Source organism: Paroedura picta, chromosome 5 (assembly GCF_049243985.1).
Source record: "Paroedura picta isolate Pp20150507F chromosome 5, Ppicta_v3.0, whole genome shotgun sequence".
NCBI classification, from domain to species: Eukaryota; Metazoa; Chordata; class Lepidosauria; order Squamata; family Gekkonidae; genus Paroedura; species Paroedura picta.
The window spans coordinates 82,704,071-82,723,990 of NC_135373.1; the positions used below are offsets into that span (position 1 = coordinate 82,704,071).

The 19,920-nt window shown below is 39.4% G+C and overlaps 2 protein-coding genes across 6 annotated transcripts in view; both read left to right on the forward strand.

The window, feature by feature from the left end:
* The window catches only part of MYRFL (myelin regulatory factor like), a 512,195-nt gene that overhangs the window by 155,686 nt on the left and 336,589 nt on the right, over positions 1–19,920 (forward strand). The window lies entirely within an intron of this gene.
* Positions 1–19,920, forward strand: part of CNOT2 (CCR4-NOT transcription complex subunit 2) — a 66,807-nt gene that overhangs the window by 44,481 nt on the left and 2,406 nt on the right. For all 5 annotated transcript variants that reach the window (XM_077338793.1, XM_077338788.1, XM_077338790.1 and 2 more), the window contains 11 exons: positions 3,016–3,163; positions 3,869–4,051; positions 8,380–8,459; positions 12,332–12,457; positions 13,425–13,549; positions 13,960–14,080; positions 14,184–14,340; positions 16,720–16,781; positions 16,879–16,928; positions 17,652–17,752; positions 18,452–18,596. In XM_077338793.1, coding sequence (XP_077194908.1) covers positions 3,016–3,163; positions 3,869–4,051; positions 8,380–8,459; positions 12,332–12,457; positions 13,425–13,549; positions 13,960–14,080; positions 14,184–14,340; positions 16,720–16,781; positions 16,879–16,928; positions 17,652–17,752; positions 18,452–18,596 — 1,298 coding nt within the window. The remainder of the gene's footprint in view (positions 1–3,015; positions 3,164–3,868; positions 4,052–8,379; positions 8,460–12,331; positions 12,458–13,424; positions 13,550–13,959; positions 14,081–14,183; positions 14,341–16,719; positions 16,782–16,878; positions 16,929–17,651; positions 17,753–18,451; positions 18,597–19,920) is intronic.

Genomic DNA, 19,920 nt, shown 5'->3' on the forward strand with positions numbered 1-19,920 from the left:
TTTTGTGAAATTAAATTTAAAACCAACTGTATGGACCGTGGGATGTTTTCCTCTGCTGGAGGGTATAGGTTTGTTGTTACAGTTGTGTATGTTTTTGTAGATTCAGAGAAGACACACACCTGAAATCTTTTGAGTGGATGATTGAAACAGTATAATAGCAAGCCTTCTTATTTTTTTTGCTTTTGACATGAATAGTCTATGAAACAAATATATATTTTAGCATATAGATAATGAGACATTTCTTTTGCCTCTTAGAAATACAATTGATATGCAATGATAGGACCAAGAATAAGGACTTAAATTCAGGTACAGTGTTAGAGATAGGCATCGAGTCCCAAGGTGATTGTCACGACCACATAGCCAAGATCTTCGCCAGAGACTTGCCATGAACATTGGATAATTTTTCAGTTTTCTTTTCTTTCCCTCTTTCTTTGTTCCCTTTGGACCCTGATGCTCAGACACTTCACCTTACTAATGAGGGATTCTCAGCCACCATCGATTGGCACCTTTAATGGGCAGGGCGCTTATAAGCCAGACTATGAGGCGACTGTCAAGAACATGTGTACAACCTGTTTGTGGTGGCATGTGTCATGGCACCCTCAGATTTGGATTGCTGGAGCACCCTGCAATGGACTGGGGTCTTTACAGTAATACATTATAGTTGTATGTTTCTGGCCGGGGGGGTCATTGTCAACATAGCAGAATGGCTCCCATCCAGAGAAACCATGACCTTTCAGCTACCCTGCTAGCAAGGTGATTATGAAACAGAGCCAAATCTTTCTGGGGTGTTGGTAGGGGGGAGTGTGATACTGCATTTCAGATCTATCCCATGCTCCCTTTTGCTTGGCTAGTGTTGGGGCACATCACTTGGCTGACTAAGGTCATCACATTGGCAAGGTGTTTGTGTGGGACATGAACTCCAAAATCCAAGGTGACTGCAGAAGAACAGCAACAAACACACAGCCAACCCTTCCTGGGATGCTCTTGGAGCCGGAGCTCCCCTTACAGTGGTTATCTGCTCTTTGAAAGATGGCCAGCTGCAGTGGCCTGTAAAAAAAAGACAATGTGAGAAGTGAGAAGTAAACAGTCCCATGCACAATGGTCTTCCCAGACAAGTGTGGGGCGGGGGGGGGGGGGGAGGTCATGTATGTATGCAAGGTGGAGAGATCAGCTACCCAACAGGGCAAGTATCATAGAATCATAGAGTTCGAAGGGACCTCCTAGGTAATCTAGTCCAACTCCCTACACTATGCAGGACACTCACTCATCTACTGTAACCTGCCACCCCCTTAAGCCTTCACAAAATCAGTTTCTCCATCAGACAGCTATCCATCTTCTGTTTAAAAATCTCCAAAGATGGAGAACTTCCCACCTCCCAAGGAAGCCTGTTCCACTGAAAACTCGCTTTAACTGTCAGGAACTTCTTCCTGATGTTTAGACAGAATTTCTTTTGCATTAATTTCATCCCATTGGTTCTGGTCCATCCCTCTGGGGCAAGAGAGAACAACTCTGCTCCATCCTCTATATGGCAGCCTTTTAAGTACTTGAAGATGGTTATCAGATCCCTTCTCAGTCATCTCCTTTCCAGGCTAAACAGACCAAGCTCCCCCAACCTTTCCTCATATGTCTTGGTCTCCAAATCCTTCACCATCTTTGTTGCCCTCCTCTAGACACACTCCAGTTTGTCTACATCCCTCTTCAACTGGAGTGCCCAAAACTGAACACAGTACTCCAAGTGAGGCTGAACCAGAGCAGAGTAAAGCGGTACCATCATATCCCGTGATCTGGATATGATACTCAGTTTGATACAGCCCAAAATCCCATTTGCCTTTTTAGCCACCGAGTAACACTGCTGACTCATGTCCAATGTATGGATCTACTAAGACTCCTAGATGCTTTTCGCATATACTACTGCCAAGGCAATCCTATCCTATACTGGTGTAAATGGTTTTTCTTACCATTAAAGGCGGTTCTCTCTGGAGAAAAGGACCCTATCACATAAGTCCCCAAAAAATCTGTTGAACTCGTGCTCCTTACCTGGACTCTGCTTTGCAGTTGCCAGAGAAGGAAACAGGTAGACAGGCACAGACCCCCCCCCCCCGAGGAGAAGGAGGTCAGTTGGGGAGAGGTTTCAAACTGGGCATGGAGAGCTGGACACTCCCTGAGTCTGGAATAAGCCCCCCAAGGCATGCTGAGTGCAGGGAGGCTTTGGAGGGTTCCTATTTTTTTCCCCCAAGCTGGAAAATACCACCACCCCTATTGTTCCCTCGCACTTTTGCACCAGAATTTCTGATTGGGTTTCATTTTCCAAACTACCCCCAAAAGCTCAGAGGTTCCTTCAGAGACCATGGGTGTGCGGAACGTTGCCCCCTGATCTAACCAGAGTTCAGCACAAGTTTTGGCTCATCACACAGTTCATGCCCATCCCTGTTCAGTGTCTTTGTCCTAGAAGTACAGTTAGTTCAAAGTTAAGAGGGTATTTTTGAAATAAGGCCTTTTTAAAAGCAAGGAACTTCATCCTACATTTTAGCAAAAACACTTGGTGACATACTCCCTCCAGGAAGTGGGGGAGGGTTCAGTTCTCACAGCAGTAGGGCTTGGTTGAAACAACAGAACAGCTGATAAGCATACTAAAATTGACTAAAGAAGGGATTGAAGAAATCAACAGTTATATAGTAACCAATTTTAGTACGAGTTCTGCTAGAAAATGTCACATTTTAAAACTTTTATTTGCTTATATCCCTCTTATCTTAAACTCAGCATGGTTAACAAAGCAACAATCAATAACTCAGAATGGATTTAATGCTCTGGGGGGAATTTTCCTTGATAGTGTATATTTTTCCTAAATGAAAATCTGAATGCTTCAGTAAAACTCAGTTTGGAATAGGAGTCACAGAATTTATATCTGATTTTTTTAAAAAACCTGCATTTCCTTCCACAGTTTAATACACTTATTTTCTATCTGATCAGAGTTTCCATCTTCATGTTCTGCATATTTCTCTGAATTTTTAATAGGTGCACTAGGCCTTCCAATGAGGGGATTGAGCAACAATACCCCTCAGTTAAATCGCAGCTTATCGCAAGGCACTCAGTTACCAAGCCACGTAACGCCAACAACAGGGGTACCAACAATGTCACTTCACACGCCTCCATCTCCGAGCAGGTATTTATTGATAGCAAATGATGATTCTAAAGGGTCCTTTTCAGATATGCTGTGTTTATGCTTAACTCTCTCTCTCTGTGTATAAACTTTAGGTACTACATTTCACATATTTAGAATAAGAAATACGTGTTAATTTTCTATTCCATTGTCTATGCTTGAGGGTGCTAATTGGAATGCAAAATTCCTGTCTACCAGAAAACAATAATGGTATTCTGCTGTGCAAACTAGTGTGTGTTACACAACATTTCAAATTGATACCCTGAGAGCATTCGCATATTGTTTGTAGTGATTTCTCTAGTGTTTTAATATATTTTAATAGTTTGTATTCAGATGTTTGTTGATGTTTTACATTTGGTCTGATTAGCCTTGTTTCCTAAAGTGACTTTCATAAACTCTGATTTACAGATATAGTTGCACAAATTCTGTTCCAGATTTGATCCCTAGTATAGTTTTTAAAACCTGAGATTCTGAGAAAAACATGCATCTGTGAGCAACTTTGGGAGCCCCTATCAAGGTGGTTGATAATAGAGGATTACTGATCTAAAGCAGATATCCAACTGCCATTTTACTTAGAAGCGATCCTGAAATTTATATTCTGTGTCCAAACTATGTTTTAAAGGATTGATGATGACAGCACAATGTAGAAATAATTATATTTTGCTGAATTGGTTCATTGGTTATTTCCACTGGTTCATGTTTTTTCAGAGGTATATTGCCTATGAATCCTAGGAATATGATGAACCACTCCCAGGTTGGACAAGGCATCGGAATTCCCAGTAGGACAAACAGCATGAGCAGTTCAGGATTAGGCAGCCCAAACCGAAGCTCACCCAGCATAATCTGTATGCCAAAGCAGCAACCCTCTCGACAACCTTTTACTGTGAACAGGTAAAATGGATTTAATGCTGCTAACTTTGGGCTATAAGCATTACTGCTTGGATCCTATCTAAGATTTACGAAGTAAATAATTCTTTGGGGACAAACAAATGTATCTCATCCAAAATAAAATATTTCGAACATCTGTGGTTCATTGTAATGTTTTAAAGTGAAAACATAATGGTTTAACTGTTTGAAGTTTACTTTTGGCAAATTTGCATTGAGATTAGGAGTTCATACCTAATACTCCCCTGAAGGGTTGTGGTAGGCCAAATACAGAGGCCCATGCATCAATTTTTTGGATGTTGTGAAATTTCCAACACAATTGTATTTATTCTAAAATACTTAAGAGCATGAGTTGTCATCTCTAAAATAGCCTGCAGCCTTGCAGCACTATTAACAGGGCTCTCTATATAACTTCTGTTATTGACAGTTATAATTCCTTGTTTGTGTTAAAGTTATACAGAAATTGTATGTTTCTTTATAAGCAGAATTCACACTATTTTGCTTATATTGATGGAGTTTTGTGTATTTTTCTAGTGGTGTATTGTTCACATCTTAATGATGTTAAGGAAACCTCTACTTTTCCCAGACCTAGTCCTTTTAATGTACATTTTTGGAGAAAAGAAAATTTTAAATAAATACATCTCTTCTAGAACTTAAGCTTGACCAGTGACTCCTTTCATATTTGTTGAATGTGGGATAGGGTTTTTTTAACCCAGTATCAAGCCAGTTAAGATGTGATTTTCGCTTATTAACCAAAGCAATATTTAACATACACAGTACTGCTTCTTGGCTATATTAGTTGAAAAATAACAATTTAATGATGTTAGGGAGTGAGAGGCACTTTTATATCTGTTCGAGTTATGCACTTTAGAAGAAGGAGAGTTGATTCTTATATGCTGCCTTTTCTCTACTAGAAGGAGTCTCAAAGTGGCTTACAATCACCTTTCTTTTCCTCTCCTCACAACAGACACCCTATGAGGTAGGTGAGGCTGAGAGAGCCTTGATAATACTGCTCAGTCAGAACAACTTTACCAGTGCTGTGGCGAGCCCAACGTCACCCAGCTGGCTGCATGTGGAGGAGGAGCAGGGAGTAACCCAGCTTGCCAGATTAGAAGTCAGCGTTTCTAACCACTGCACCAAGCTGGGTATCTATAAAGAAGGAAGTAGATTTATGATAGATATGCTTGCTAATAAATATGCTCCCAAATAACGTGGAGAGAGGAGATTAGTACTTAATGAAGTTTTACCAAGAGTTCTAAAAATGGTTTTCTGTTGGATTAGAAAGTGCTGTACCAGTTTAGATTGATCTTGAACTACTAGCTATCGGAGTCTGCTCTTTTCATTCCTTGGATACTGAAAACAGTAAGCTTTACTTTTCATAGCCATAACCATTTAAAGTTTGTAACCATAGCCATGGAAGGCATGGAGCTTCTTTTTCACAGACTGTTTTTGTCATTCACAATCCATTTAGTCTGGACTAGAAAAAATTTGCCTCTTGACCCCAAAATGGCAATCAGCATTTACCTGAGCATGCAAGAAAGGGCCACAAGCATGGACACAATCACTTCTGCCTACCTACTTTCAATCTGCCTAAATACACAGAATCAGCATTTCTGTCAGAGGGCTATCTAGCCTCTGCTTAAAAATTTCCAAGGAAGGAGAACCCACCATCTCTTCAAGAAACCTGTTCCACTGAGGAACCACTCTGGCCCTTTATGCACCCGCCAAATACCGTGCACTGGCGCCGTGCCGTTGCAGCGGGGCACAATGCCCCGCTGTTTCCTGTGAACACACGGGAGCAGGGCATACTGGGTTGCTCCAGTGTAGTGCGCGCATGCTTTACACCGGGGCTAGGAGGCCCGGCCGAGGTAAGTGCAGCGGCGCGGGCGGGGGAGATGGGAAAGGGCCGGGGGGGGGGCAGGGGGTCGCCCCTGCCAGCTCCGTGCCGCCATGGAGCCCGCCGGGGTGAGCGGTGTCCCTTAAGGTCAAGGCTGGATGGCCCGACAAGCCCATCGCTGCCGATTATGCACAGTGCCGGGCTGCCGCAGCCCCAGCTTACCCGGGAAGCTCCAGAAGATCCCGCGTTCGCTTAACGCGGGTCTTCCGCAACCCTGGGCCAGGAGGTGCCCACACTTGCAGCGGCAGCGTGTGTTCTTGGTGATTTTAACCAAAGTGCTGCCGCTGCCAGTGGAGGCCTTATGGCCCATGCATAATGGGCCTCTGTCAGGAACTTTTTCCAGATATTTAGCTGAAAATTCTTTTTGAATTGATTTCATCCCAACCCTCTAGGGCAGCAGAAAACAACTTTGCCCCATCTTCAATGTGATAGCCCTTCAAGTGTTTGAAGATGGATATCATATCATCTCTTAGTCATCTTCTCTCCAGGCTAAACAGACCAAGCCTTTCCTCGTATGTCTTGGTCTCCAAACCCGTCACCATTTCCATTGCCCTCCTCTGGACATGCTCTAGTTTGTCTACATCCTTCTTCAACTGTTGTGCCCAAAACTGAACATGGTATTCTAAGTGAGGTCTAACCAGAGAAGAGTAAACCGGTACCGTCACTTCATACAACCTCAATATTGCATTTCTTTTGATACAGCCCAAAATTGCATTTGCCTTTTTAGCCACCAAGTCACATTGCTTACTCATGTTCAGTGAGTACTTGAAGTGTAAATGGAGAAGTGACTAAATAAAAATACACAGTTGTAAGAGTGAGAAACAGGAAGGAAGTGAGTCCCCCCCCTCTCAGAACTGAGACATTGTCAAGCTAAGAAATCTTTTGGGTTTTTTACTGTTTAGTTTCTTTTTCCTCCTTTTTTCTTTTTTTAAAGCCACACACTGATTGATTTCAGGCTTGTACATGACCTTGCTGTCTTTCTGGTGAGGTTTTGGACTTCCTGCATTATTTGAGGACTTATTTGTGTAAACTCTGGTTATCTTCTGAGTTGGTTTTCATCCCTTACTCTTTAATATTTTTTATCAGCAACCCTTGTCATAGTATTCTTCATTATTTCATTTCTTATCTCTTTAAAACTTATCAAAGTTGGTAGTAACTAGTTCTTGGGCATCTTGTCTAGTATGGTACATGAAAAAGTTATTTTCTGTAGAGGCTTTAGGTTCTTGGACTCTCTATTCCTGGATTGTTTATAGGGGTTTACTTAAGGGTACACTCCAGTTGTATAAGCTATCAAGTACTTGGATTGTATCCTTTAAGATTTTTCATTTTCTCCCTCACTTTCCCCCTTAACAATCATATATGTAGCCAACTTAGAAACCTTTTTTTTTTTACTGATGGATATTTTACCTTTGGTTTTTCTTTATTTTTCTAAAGAAACTTTAAATTTAAATTTTATTATTTTTCTTGATTGCTCCCTTTTCATCTTTTCAATTTTTCCAATTTTAAAATCTTTATCTCTCATTAAGCTTTCCCTTCTCCTACCCCCTACTCCTCTTTTTAAAATTTAAATTTAATATGAAGTTATAAAATCCCACCTTTTGTTTAGAATTGTTTATATTCACTTTTAGGAAGTTTAGTATATAGAATGAGTAATATTTCATTTTTAAAATAATTTTCTATTACGCATACTATTTGGGTTATTAGATAGTATAAAGACAATAACAGTATTGAGTAAAGTGAGGAAAATTTGTATAACATTTTCAAAAATAGAAGAGCAAGTAGAATAACTGAAACACATCAAAAAGATTAAAAGATAAAAGAAAATGAAGAACAAAAATGTAGAAATGCTAGAAAGATTATCACAGCAATTTGAAGAACTCAGAACAATATTCAGTATATTCAGAAGGGAATTCAGAAAAACATTCAAGAATCAGAGAAGAGAAGAAAACTCTAGAATTTGAAGGAAGTTCACAAAAGAATATTCAAGAAGCACTCCAAGAACTATCAACTGATCAGTCAGAAATTAAAGGAAAACTGCAGGACCAAGCACAAGAAGTCTCAAACATTAAAAAGAGGATATCTGTGCAGTTTTATAGAAGTTAGGCACATGTTAGCTACCAACTATTAATAACATGTAATAATCCTTAATTTGACATGTATAATTTCCTTTCTTGCTCAAATAAAGATTTAAAAATATTTCTAGTATTTTTCCCTCGATTGTTAATGGTTACTTCTGTTACATAGCCAATGCATATTGAGATAACACCAACATCATTCACCTTTTCAATTTAAAAAAATTGGTATTTTAAACCAGAACTTTAAAATTAATATAAAAGCAAAATAGCTAGAGCTTAGTGTTTTGTTACATTTATTTGTTGCTATCCTTACCTCATAGTTTAAAATAAGTTGATTTAACTTCTTTTTTCCTTATGCATAGTATGTCTGGATTTGGAATGAACAGGAATCAGGCATTTGGAATGAATAACTCTTTATCAAGTAACATTTTTAATGGAACGGGTAAGTCTACTCTAAATTCTGTCGTTTATTTTTTATTCCACCCTTTTTCCAAGGTCATCAGGGTGGCACACATCATTTCATTTTGTTGACAAGATAACCCTTTGTGCTAGATAAGCTGAAAGAAGGAAGAGTGTCCTAATGCCACCTTGTAAGCTTCATGACAATGTAGATTTGAACCCAGATCTCCCATATCCTATTCTAACCGTCTTCCAAGCTGGCAGTCGCATGTTACACTTCAGCAGAATAAGACAAATGTCAGAATATTTTATGCATATTTCTTGAGCAGTTCTATAGTCCCATGATTTTGATTGTATGTAATGCCAATATCTGCTATCCTAAGCACACTGAACATAAATTTAGAGTGGAAAATATATCTTAAAAGAATAGAGACCATAACAAGAATGTCTGTTCATTGCAACCATACCGACATTCACTAATCATGCTTGTTGTTCTCTCATGTTGGCCATACATGGAAAGAGCACATGTATGCCAGATCATCTGGAATTAAGCAAAGCCCATCTTTTCAGTGTAGCTTTTAAACCAATCTCAATACAGGATAAAAGGCTGCTATAGCCGTACAGCTACAGGGGAATACATAAACGGATGGACTTTTGCTTGGTAATGGCTATATACACTAGGATTGAATAGACTGTTAAGAAAGTACTAGTTGTGTGAAACACCACAGAATAATCTGCTACAAAAGTTGCACCTCCACAATATATCAGTGTATTGACAGAACTAGTCAATACCAATTGACCATTTGCATTTCTTAGTTGTAGCCCTCTTCCACCTGCCATTCTTCTCCATATCCATTACTCTGATTTCCTACTTTTGTTGCTTATTATTCTAGCAGACCTTTTTATCCTTGTCATCTTGCATGGTTTATGATACCAGCAATGATAAGGGGAACTGTGAGCCCTTAGGAGCCTGCTCCTTTACCTTTACAAGAACTCAGTCAGAGAGTAGAGAGCCCCTTGAGACTCCCCTTTCAGTGAGAATACCATAGTGAAGACAGCTTAGGAAATGGGGACAGATCTTAAACTATCAAACACAGTCAATTCCAAGTGCAAGTAAAATGCTAATCTTTGTTAGAGAGGGAGATATTGTAATTACTGAGACAGTATTCATCCTTCCCTTGTAGGAGGTTACATTGGGATTCTCTGTAGTAACTCCAAGCAGCATTTCAGAATATCAGCAGCATCCTTGGAATTGGGTGGGAAAGAAAGGTAGAACTGGATATGATCCACATATTGGTGACACCACAGCCCAAACCTGATGCCCTTCCCTGCAGCTTCACATTGATATTAAATAGCATGGGGGATGAGAATTGAACCCTCTGGAACCCATACCGTTCAACAGCCATTGAGCAGACAGCAATATGCATTTTCTGTTTATCTGGGAGACGGAGCTTCACATCCATGCTGCCATGGAAGGTTGCTGCGTGAACTTGAGCTGATAACACAGCCTTGGTCTAACCTACCTCACTGGGCTGTAGTGAGAATAAAATTGAAGAGAATGTTGCAAGTCGCTTGGAGGCCCCAATGGGGAGAAAGTTGGAATATTTATATTATTATCAGCTCTGACTGAAAGGGCATTTTGCACTTTCTCCAGAGTCCATGATCAGAGCTCCATTTGGGGGCTCTACAGCTGGGTTTAACAAATCTAGGCAATAATGAGATGAGGCTCCTTTGCAATTCCATTCTCTCATGTTATTATCATGTTAATGTTGTTATAATGTTATAGTTATTATCTCCTATTGTTACCATATGTTATCTGTATCTTTTTTTCTGTTCCCAGTAAACTGCCTTGAGCCTTTGGGGGAGGGTGGTATCCTTATCCATTGTTCCTCTTAATATCTGTGAAACAGCTCTGGGGTGGAGAGTGTCCTGGCTGTCCGAGATGGAATATGGCCAATCAAGGTGCAGCCAGCAAAGCTGGTCGCACCCTGATTGGCCCTCCCTCTCCAGCTCCCGCCCTCCTTCCCTGGACGCTAGCCACTTTGCTCTCAGACGCCTGAGAGAGAGACACAGAGAGCCCTGCCAAACCTCAAATGACCCCTGATTACCTGCTATGGCTTCTGCTGCAAGGGAGAGATAGACAGACAGACAGAGATAAACTGCAAACGACCCTTGCTTAAGGAGCCCTGATTATCTCCTATGGCTCCTGCTGTGTAAGAGAGAGATCTGTGCCTGCCGGTGTCCCCTGGCTCCTAGTGCCCATTGCATTTCTGGTTGTAATGGGCTTTCTTGCTAGTATAAATATAAAAAACAAACAAATAAATAGTGACTTAGAAACTGCCCTGTAGGTGGCAGAGAATTGCCCCAACAGTATAGACTAAATTAATGTTGTGTAATTATGCATTCTATTAAGCATTCTATTAGCATATGTAGTCAATCCTTCTGCATATAATTTCAGGGGTACAATCATGTGCCCGATCCATTAGTCCTATGCTTGCAAATTTTCTCCCAGCTATTGGAATTATCACTGGTGTTTCCCATTCCCAGCCAGCAGGTTTTGACCTTGAACAGTGAAATGAAAGCATTAGTTTGGTTGCCACAATATTTAAGTTTTCATTGGTTTCTCAGGGTTTGTTCTTGCTACTTTGTCCCTTTTAGATTTTTTTTCCACAGCTCGCCTTGAATAATTTGAATCCTATAGGATGCTTTGAATTATTGCTTACCACTGGTCAAATGCAAATCTTAACAGAGATATATTATCTGGTCCTGGTAATAAACCAGGAATAAACTGCTGGTGTGAATGAGTCTGACAGAATATGCTCTGAGTAATGCAATTTCTTCATCTCTTATTGGTATGTTACAGCTGCAGTAGATTTTCAGCCCACCTGATTTAGTTTTAAGTATTCTGTATTTGTAGTTCTCAGGTGTGATAATTCCAGCCACTTCTTACTGTTGTGAAGCAGGTTATAAATATATAAGTTTTATACTCTGTCCCTCTCAACAAGTCGGCTTGGGGCAGCCTACAAATAAGGCAAACAGCCCTTAGAATAATAAATACAATAAAACACTAAAACACCCTTCCCCCCCCAATTAAAACATACTAATCAAACCTCATGAATAACCAAGCAAGGCAGATGGTGGACAAAAAACAAAACAACTCCCCAGTTCCCATGCTGCCACCCATATCATGCCATTAATGGCATATGATGGAAAACAGGCAGTCAGATGTCATAGGGCAGGACCCATAGATGGATTAATCAGCCCCGGGATTCCCCCCCTCCCCGGCCTCAACCTGGCGGTTCTGTCTTAGGGGCCCTGTGGAACGTTGATAGGTCCATCAGGGCCCTGAGCTCTTCCAGGAACTCATTCCACCAAGCAGAGGCCAGGGCTGAAAAGGCCCTGGCCCTGGTCAAGGTCAGGCAGACATCCCGGGGGCCTGGGACAACCAGGAGATTCATACCCGCAGACAGGGCAGGGCAGACAAGTGGTCCCTCAGACAGGCAGGGCCCAGGCTGCGTATAGCCTTAAAGATTAAAACCAAAATCTTAAACTTGATCTGGAAACAGACAGGTAACCAGTGCAGATGTTCTAGTGAGGACCCTCACAGTCGCATTTACTATTTATGAAATCCCCCCCCCCCCCGTTAGTTGAATCTGTTGCTTTATTGAGTTCTGCCACTCTGGAATTTCACTCTCACTTGTGTTTTGTTCTCTTTCATTTTTGGATTTTCTTTTAAAAATGTTTTTAGGACAGGAAGGCAACATAAAAATATTTGTAGGATAGAAAGGTAACCAACATTCTAATATTAGTCTTAGAAAGGTGCTAATTTCTTTTTTTATGATGTTGTATTGTCATGTATAACTATTTTTGAGGGAAATTTTTTTAGAAGTGAAAATTGAATGTATTTATTTTTAGATGGCAGTGAAAATGTGACGGGACTGGACCTTTCAGATTTTCCTGCACTAGCAGACAGAAACCGAAGGGAAGGAAGTGGGAACCCAACTCCACTAATAAATCCTTTAGCTGGAAGGGCACCCTATGGTAAGTCTGTACTCAGTGCTTTCTAAAGATCTCTTCAAAACGTTTCCTTTACTGCTTACAAGGCACTTGTGGGCATCTAAAATGGATTTTGTCGAATTTGCAATGTGGCATCATTCTGTAGATCATTTTATTTCTCAGATAAATTAAGAGTCCAGTAGGAGACTAGTTATACACTGGATTTTGTTCTTTAGAGCTTGTTGTTTCCAGTTTTTCCCAGAGTTATTTTCCCTTAAATTGTGACTGATCTCTTTATTTTATCCTCTTTCTACATGGCTTTCACAGGAAATGTTTGATTTTAAATTGGGAATAGTTTCTTTTTATAATTTCAGTGTATTTAATGAATATCCAGATTTTATTGCACTAATTGTAGGAGCTCAACCCCTCCCCCTCCTGGAAAGTATACCATATATTTCCTTTGTGCTTTTACAAAAAAAATTAAGTACTAAAGATTGCAAAAGAAGTGAGTTTGTAAAATCTGTCAAAATAGTTGCTTGGTAATTTGTAAGTAGTTTACATTTACAATTACTGGGGGGGGGGAAATGGGCTCTGATGTGTTTTTCTTCATTATAGTAAAAACTACTACTCTCTAGCCCTAGAATACCATATTCCAGTCTTGAATGACTTGGCCTTCTTTTTTGAATTAAGAGTAATGGAATTTTAATATACAAATATGCTAGAAATTGAGATATTATAGAATTCAATATTAATAAGAGTGCTGTTTTTTTTTAAGAAATTGCAAACCCAGAATCATTCACTAGACATGCAGTTAGAATAGTTTTCTCACCTACACTAATATAGCTTAAAACGGACAATTAATGCAAACTCATACACTTTGTTTTTCTAATTTTCTTTATTTCAGAATCTGTTGGGGTAGAAAAATCTAATCGAAATCAGTGTTTCCTGACTCAGTAGTAACAGAGAAAGACATTTTATAATATCTAATGTGGTACATTTATCTTCAATACAGTTGGAATGGTAACAAAACCAGCAAGTGAGCAAACCCAGGACTTCTCAATACACAACGAAGATTTTCCAGCATTACCAGGCTCCAACTACAAAGACCCAACATCAAGTAATGATGACAGTAAATCAGTAAGTGTGTGTTTCAAAGAGAAAAAAATAATTTCCCCACCCCTGACCATGTGTAGTTCTTGTTATGGCAGTTGGTTAAATAATATATCAAGAGATAACAGTTAAGAATTAGTCTAAGGCTTTGGTAATCATGAATTCTGTGTGCATGATCAACCTTCTGAGTTCAGTAATAGCTCACTGTATTTGCAAAATAAATGTCTTTCCAAACGCAAGGTAAGTTCAAAAATCAACCTTTGACATACTGCTAAAAGTTCCCTTTTGGGAAAAAAAAACCAAAGTGGAAAAGCTATAGTTTGTGCTAGTTTTTTTAAGAATGTACACCCAAAATGCTGCAATTCTCAGAGGCCCTATGTATACTCTTTCATGTATTTGTGTCACCTGACTTTCTTAAAACATTCTTTTCCTAATAGAATTTGAATGCATCGAGCAAAACGTCCTCTAGTGCAGACGGACCCAAATTTCCTGGAGATAAAAGTTCAACCACGCAAAACAATAACCAGCAGAAAAAAGGGATCCAGGTGTTACCTGATGGTAAGCGTGATGAACTCTCCCCCTCCACTTTAATTCTTCTGTGGATGTTATTTTTGAAAAATCATTCTGTACAATTTGAGATTAATCTATTGACCTTGTCTAGGTCGGGTAACCAACATTCCTCAAGGGATGGTGACAGATCAGTTTGGAATGATTGGTTTGTTAACATTCATCAGGGCAGCAGAAACGGACCCTGGCATGGTGCATCTCGCATTAGGAAGTGACTTGACAACATTAGGTCTCAATCTGAATTCACCTGAGTAAGTTTTTAGCTCTAATACAATTTCTATTGTCTAAAATAATGTCTGAAGTTAGTTAATTAGTGCCAAAATATCAAACCTATTTTGTAAGGTAAACTGAAAATGAATTGATACTGAAGCAAACTTTAATAGCACATTTTGATTCAAATTATTAAGTTCAGACCTGCAAGTTTTTAATAAATCAGTTTTTTCATTCTCTTCAGTTTTAAGAAGATTGATATATACAAAAATTAAAACAAAAAAATGTTAATTCTGGAGCTTGCAGCATTTTTTCTTGTGTATATAACTAACAAAACATCTGTGCCGTACTGCAGCAAACATTACCTTTATATTGTAGCAGCATGCATTATAAAGATTTTTTTCTCCCTTGCCATTATTTGATTCTTATTACTCCTGATGATCTGGATGGTGCAGGCTGACTTGTTCTTGTTAGATCAGAGGGAAGATCCCCAAGGAAATCCAGGGTTGCCACACAGAGGCCCATTATGCACGGCCGCCGAATCAGCGGTTTCGGGTCATATGGAAAACGCAAGTGGGGGAAGACGTGAAGCAAATCACTTATGCACGGGACAGGACGCAACGGCGGCAAAACCCAGAGTAACCGATTGTGCACGTGGCGACTCCGCTGCCGCTTCTGGTTGCGCTCTGGTCACCCAGGAAGCTCCGCTTTCTTCCGCATTTCACTAACGTGGCTTTTTCAGCGGCCTGCATCGAATCTACAGCTGGTTGCAGCCGGCGCCGTGCATTATCGGTGATTTTAGGTGATGCCATTCCACCTTGAATGTGGACCTTCCCCTCCGTGCATAATGGGCCAGAAGCAGGCACTGGCAAACCACCTCTGTTCATATCTTGCCATGAAAACTTTCAGGGTCATCACGAGTCAGCTGTGACTTGACAGCACTTTCCACCATCATCATTCTCCATTGATCTGAATTTGGGCTTAATATGGCAGATGACTTAAGTTACTATCTTTGCTGCTTATGTTGCTGCATTCAGTGAGAAGAAAGAACCACTGATGTACTGTAAATTTAAGCTCATGTGTTCCTGGAAATGGAGGAACTGTTCTCTGTTGGTTCTGGTACAAGTTTGTAGTGATGAGAGGATTGATTTATCATATTAAGAATCTATATAACTTACTTGAGGCTCTTCTGAGTTCAAACAGAAGCATGTTATAGGCACACTGAGAATCTTTGAGTCCTACCCTTAGAACAAGGGTGTAACATAGTATGTTGGGCTGCAGTTGTAACATCCTGACCATATGGGTTTTGCACATGCATGGGATACAATGGTTATATGTAAATGTTTCCTTCCTGGAACTATAAATGTCTTCAACATATGAATGCGGGATGCCTGAAAACTTACTGTTTTTCTAATATGATAGAATTAGTTGTCATCCCTTCCACAGTGTTTATTGTTCAGTAGAATTGCAACATCTTCTAGAAATCACTGAAATGATTAATATCTTGGGTAGAAGCCATTCAGGAAAAAGATATGTGCAAAATGCAATATTTGATGGTGTTCCCTTTATTAAGTACTTGTATGAACCTGTCTTATGAGATCCCAAACTATGAATGCATTGTTGTTTAATCAATTTTAAAAGTTATTATCGTTTTCTACACTAAAAATACATTCAGTACATCCATGATAACAACATGATGGTACTAGTCTCAGAATGCCATGACCTCCAAACTACAGAGATCAGCTCCTCTGGGGGAAATGGCAGCTTTGGAGGACATAATCCATGGTATCACATCTCCACTGACCGTCCTCTTCCCCCCCCCCCCCCAATTCTGTCCTCCCACTCACAACCCCCAGATTTCCAAGAATTTTGCAAACTGGAGTTCGTAATGATAATCAGTGCCTTTATATGAGAAGAGTGTTCTGACAATTATGTCTCATTTTTTTTGTGCTTCGCACAGTAACAAGTTAGAATACATTGGATAGTTCTGGTTCCAAAGCTTAAAGATTTCAGTGGTGGATGCATTTCAGATTTGAGTACCTGGTAACCATTGCTGGAACTTGTCTTCATGCACCCCTCTCCATTCTCTCAGAGATAAATACTAAGATTGTTGGTCTCTTGGGGTATAAATGGTTCCTTCCCATTCTTATGAGAATAGATAACCTCAGGAACAGAACAGTTCCTTCAAGAGCTGGGAATGACTGCATGGTCTTTTTCAGGACTTAGATGTAGCACTGGTGTGGGAAATAACAAGTGACTGGCTTGTTATAGAGTCATCCTGTGCAAAACTACAATTTTAGTGACTGCTGTGCAGTCTTCATGATATGTAAATCAAGACTGAATTGATAATTGTTTAGAAAAATAACACAAGGAAAAAGATGGACATTGATACTTACATGATCACCTTTTTTTCTGTGCAGAAATCTTTATCCCAAATTTGCATCACCTTGGGCTTCTTCACCTTGTCGACCTCAAGACATAGGTAGGTTTAATTTGTTTTTGTTTTGTATAATGTTAAATGCCTAATAAAGAATCTTTTGTGAGTTAGAAATTAAATCTCTTCTCATTACTTTATCTAGACTTCCATGTTCCATCTGAATACTTAACAAACATTCACATTAGGGATAAGGTGAGTATAAGGATAAGGTGTGTACAATTACTAATGCTACAGATTATTTAATATGACCAACCCTCATCTCATTTATTCATTTGATGCCAAATTTCTTTTTTCCCAGTCTTTTGACTGATTGACATGTGTGTAGCCTGATATCCCCTTGCAAAACTGCTTACTGCTAAAATGCATACACCAATAATTATTTATTTTGTCAGATTTTAGACAGTATTTTAAGATTACTATTTTATTGTCCTTTTGCTGTCCCCCCCCCCCCGATAACCGTTTTATTGTTGACATTGGAAGCTGCTTCAGTCAATATCAGAACTAGCTAAACCGTAGCTCTAAAAATGTCCATGAACTACAATTCCCATGAGCCTGGCAAGGGCTCATGGGAATTGTAGTCTATGGACATCTGGAGAGGCACAGTTTGGTCATTCATGGTCTATATACTGAGAGTTGTGGGATATAAAATATTTTAAATAGAAGATAAAATAATAAATACAATCCACGACTACTGCTACCAAGTCCGGGGAATGATATTTTGTTCCTAAAAGAAGTATTGGCAACATATCCTATCTCTTTGCAAATGTTGTAGCCTCATTGAAGTTGATTGGAATTCTGCCACAATAATTTGTTACTTCATAGTCCCCTTAAAGTAGTATTGTAAGTTTCACATCAGAATGTAATGTCTTTATGCAAACCCTTTTGTTTAAAAAGTGTTCATCTTTTCCTTTACAGTTGGCTGCAATAAAGCTTGGCCGCTATGGGGAAGATCTACTGTTTTATCTGTATTACATGAATGGAGGAGATGTATTACAGCTATTAGCAGCAGTAGAGCTGTAGGTTCTGACTTCAGTGAATTTTATGCTGGGGTTGGGAGGGATGACATGCACACATCTAGGCAGGTTTTTTTTTTAAGTGTTCTATTTGAAATGCAAGTTACTTTAATATGCCATGTTACTGGGTTTCTTCTTCCAGTAAGAGTAATGCATGAGAAGAAACATGCTTCTGCTTGCTGGGAGGAAGACCCCATCAGCCAGCGAGGTGTGCATGTTGGTTAAATGCTAGTCAGCACTAAGCCATCTACTAGTCTGGAGGACTGGGTTGTCATTGTGAGCACTAAACAGCTATATGCTGGTGTCCTCAGTTTCTTATCCAAAACTCTTAGCTAGCAGCTTGGAGCCTCTAACATATTTCAAGATATAAAAATGGTACCGAGTTTTACTGATCCTGAGTGAAGTTTTTTGTTACTTTTTGATGATCCATAATTTGATACAAGTTTTTTGCATGAATGTAAATATTAATATTATTTACATAATATTAATCCCTCTCTGCACACAAGTCAGGATGTTCAAAAATACCTTTCATGTTGGGGATACAAACTTTATTTTCATTTCAGTTAAATTTCAGGTCATATATTTAATTATCTATATTTATATTAGGAAGCATTGTTAAAATGGTTACATTGTTCAGGGTTTTTTATTGCACTGAAATCATTCTAGTTGACAGATGCTTTTCTTTCCTGATAAAATCAATAGATTTAACCGAGATTGGAGATACCACAAAGAAGAACGAGTATGGATAACCAGGGCACCAGGCATGGAGCCAACAATGAAAACCAATACATACGAAAGGGGAACATATTACTTCTTTGACTGTCTTAACTGGAGAAAAGTAGCAAAGGTATTTTTTCTTCAGCCAAATATTTAAAAGCTTTGCTTGTAGATTTTTGTTCTTCTATATTGCCATGTGTACTTGGATATATTTCAGAAGAATTTATTTATAAAAGGAAGGATGTCCAAGGTTGTCCAAAGCTATTAATGTCTGATTTACAAAGATAGTGTTCTGTAGCAGGTGGATGCCTCCCTTGGGATTTCCTTGGTTTGCTGCATTTGCATTCTCACCTCCAGTTATGTCTCAGTTAATGACCATATTGCTTACCCCCACCTGCTTAGGACAAACCAGAAGTGTTTCAAGATCCACTGTTAAGTGGGGAGCTGTTCTCATTTTCAGTTTATTTCAGCCTCTGGTTAATTCTTTGCCATGTAAGTGATTGAAATAAATTAAGAGTATTGTCATGGTAGGTAATTATGTAATGACATCCTGTGACGTGCATTTTTCTGTGCATCCTCACTGAGCTGAATCTGTGAATAGCAGAAGAGTAGCAGTTTATTTTGCCCCATAGCTATATATGTTGCTTGTTGAGAGAAGTGTGATGCAGGGGGATGAAGCCTGAGATCAAGACATGCTTTTTCTCCTTGATGTTGCCTCCACAGAGTTGTGACATAAGGCTTGTATGTCATCACTTGAACCAAAGAATGGCAATGGAGATTGAGGAAAAGAAGATGGAGGTTGAACGCTTGATTTTCTTGTTACAGATATATTTAAGGCATTTCATTCAGACAGCTGTGGGCAAACAGCAATTTTCTTTGTATATATTTAATTTCATTTATTATTTAAGATGAGCCATGTTGGAGTCCAACGTGTTGTTTCACACTGTGGCCTATACCAAGGGATACTGATTACTTTTATATAGATTAAGAGGAAAAGAAACTCACAGCTTGTGTCTTTTAATGTTGCCCCTTAGTAGCACCTTATTAACAACTGTCCACTCTTGGCATGAGCTCCCTGGAGCTTTGTTGAAGTGTATGTGGACTTTGTCTCAGGTACAAACATTGCAATCAATGCATGTGTTGATGGCTTTGTGCCACAATGAAGCTGCCTAATATTGAAGTGAATAGGGATGCTTTTGCACCCACTGTAGTGGGTTTAGAGTCAAGGGGTCCTAGAGCACCAGAGGTTTCCTGTTAAGCCTTTTTGCATTATTCCTCTTTGCAGTCCTCCCCTCACCTCCATCCATGCTGTCACTTCCTTTTAGGGACTGCAAGTGACACTGTTCTGAGGTTTAAAGAATAAAAATTTATTTTACAAACTCTTAAGTTTTAAAAAAGCTGTTGTAGAACCGAGCTTAAAGGTTTTTTTTAAATACTGATATTTTAGTACGATT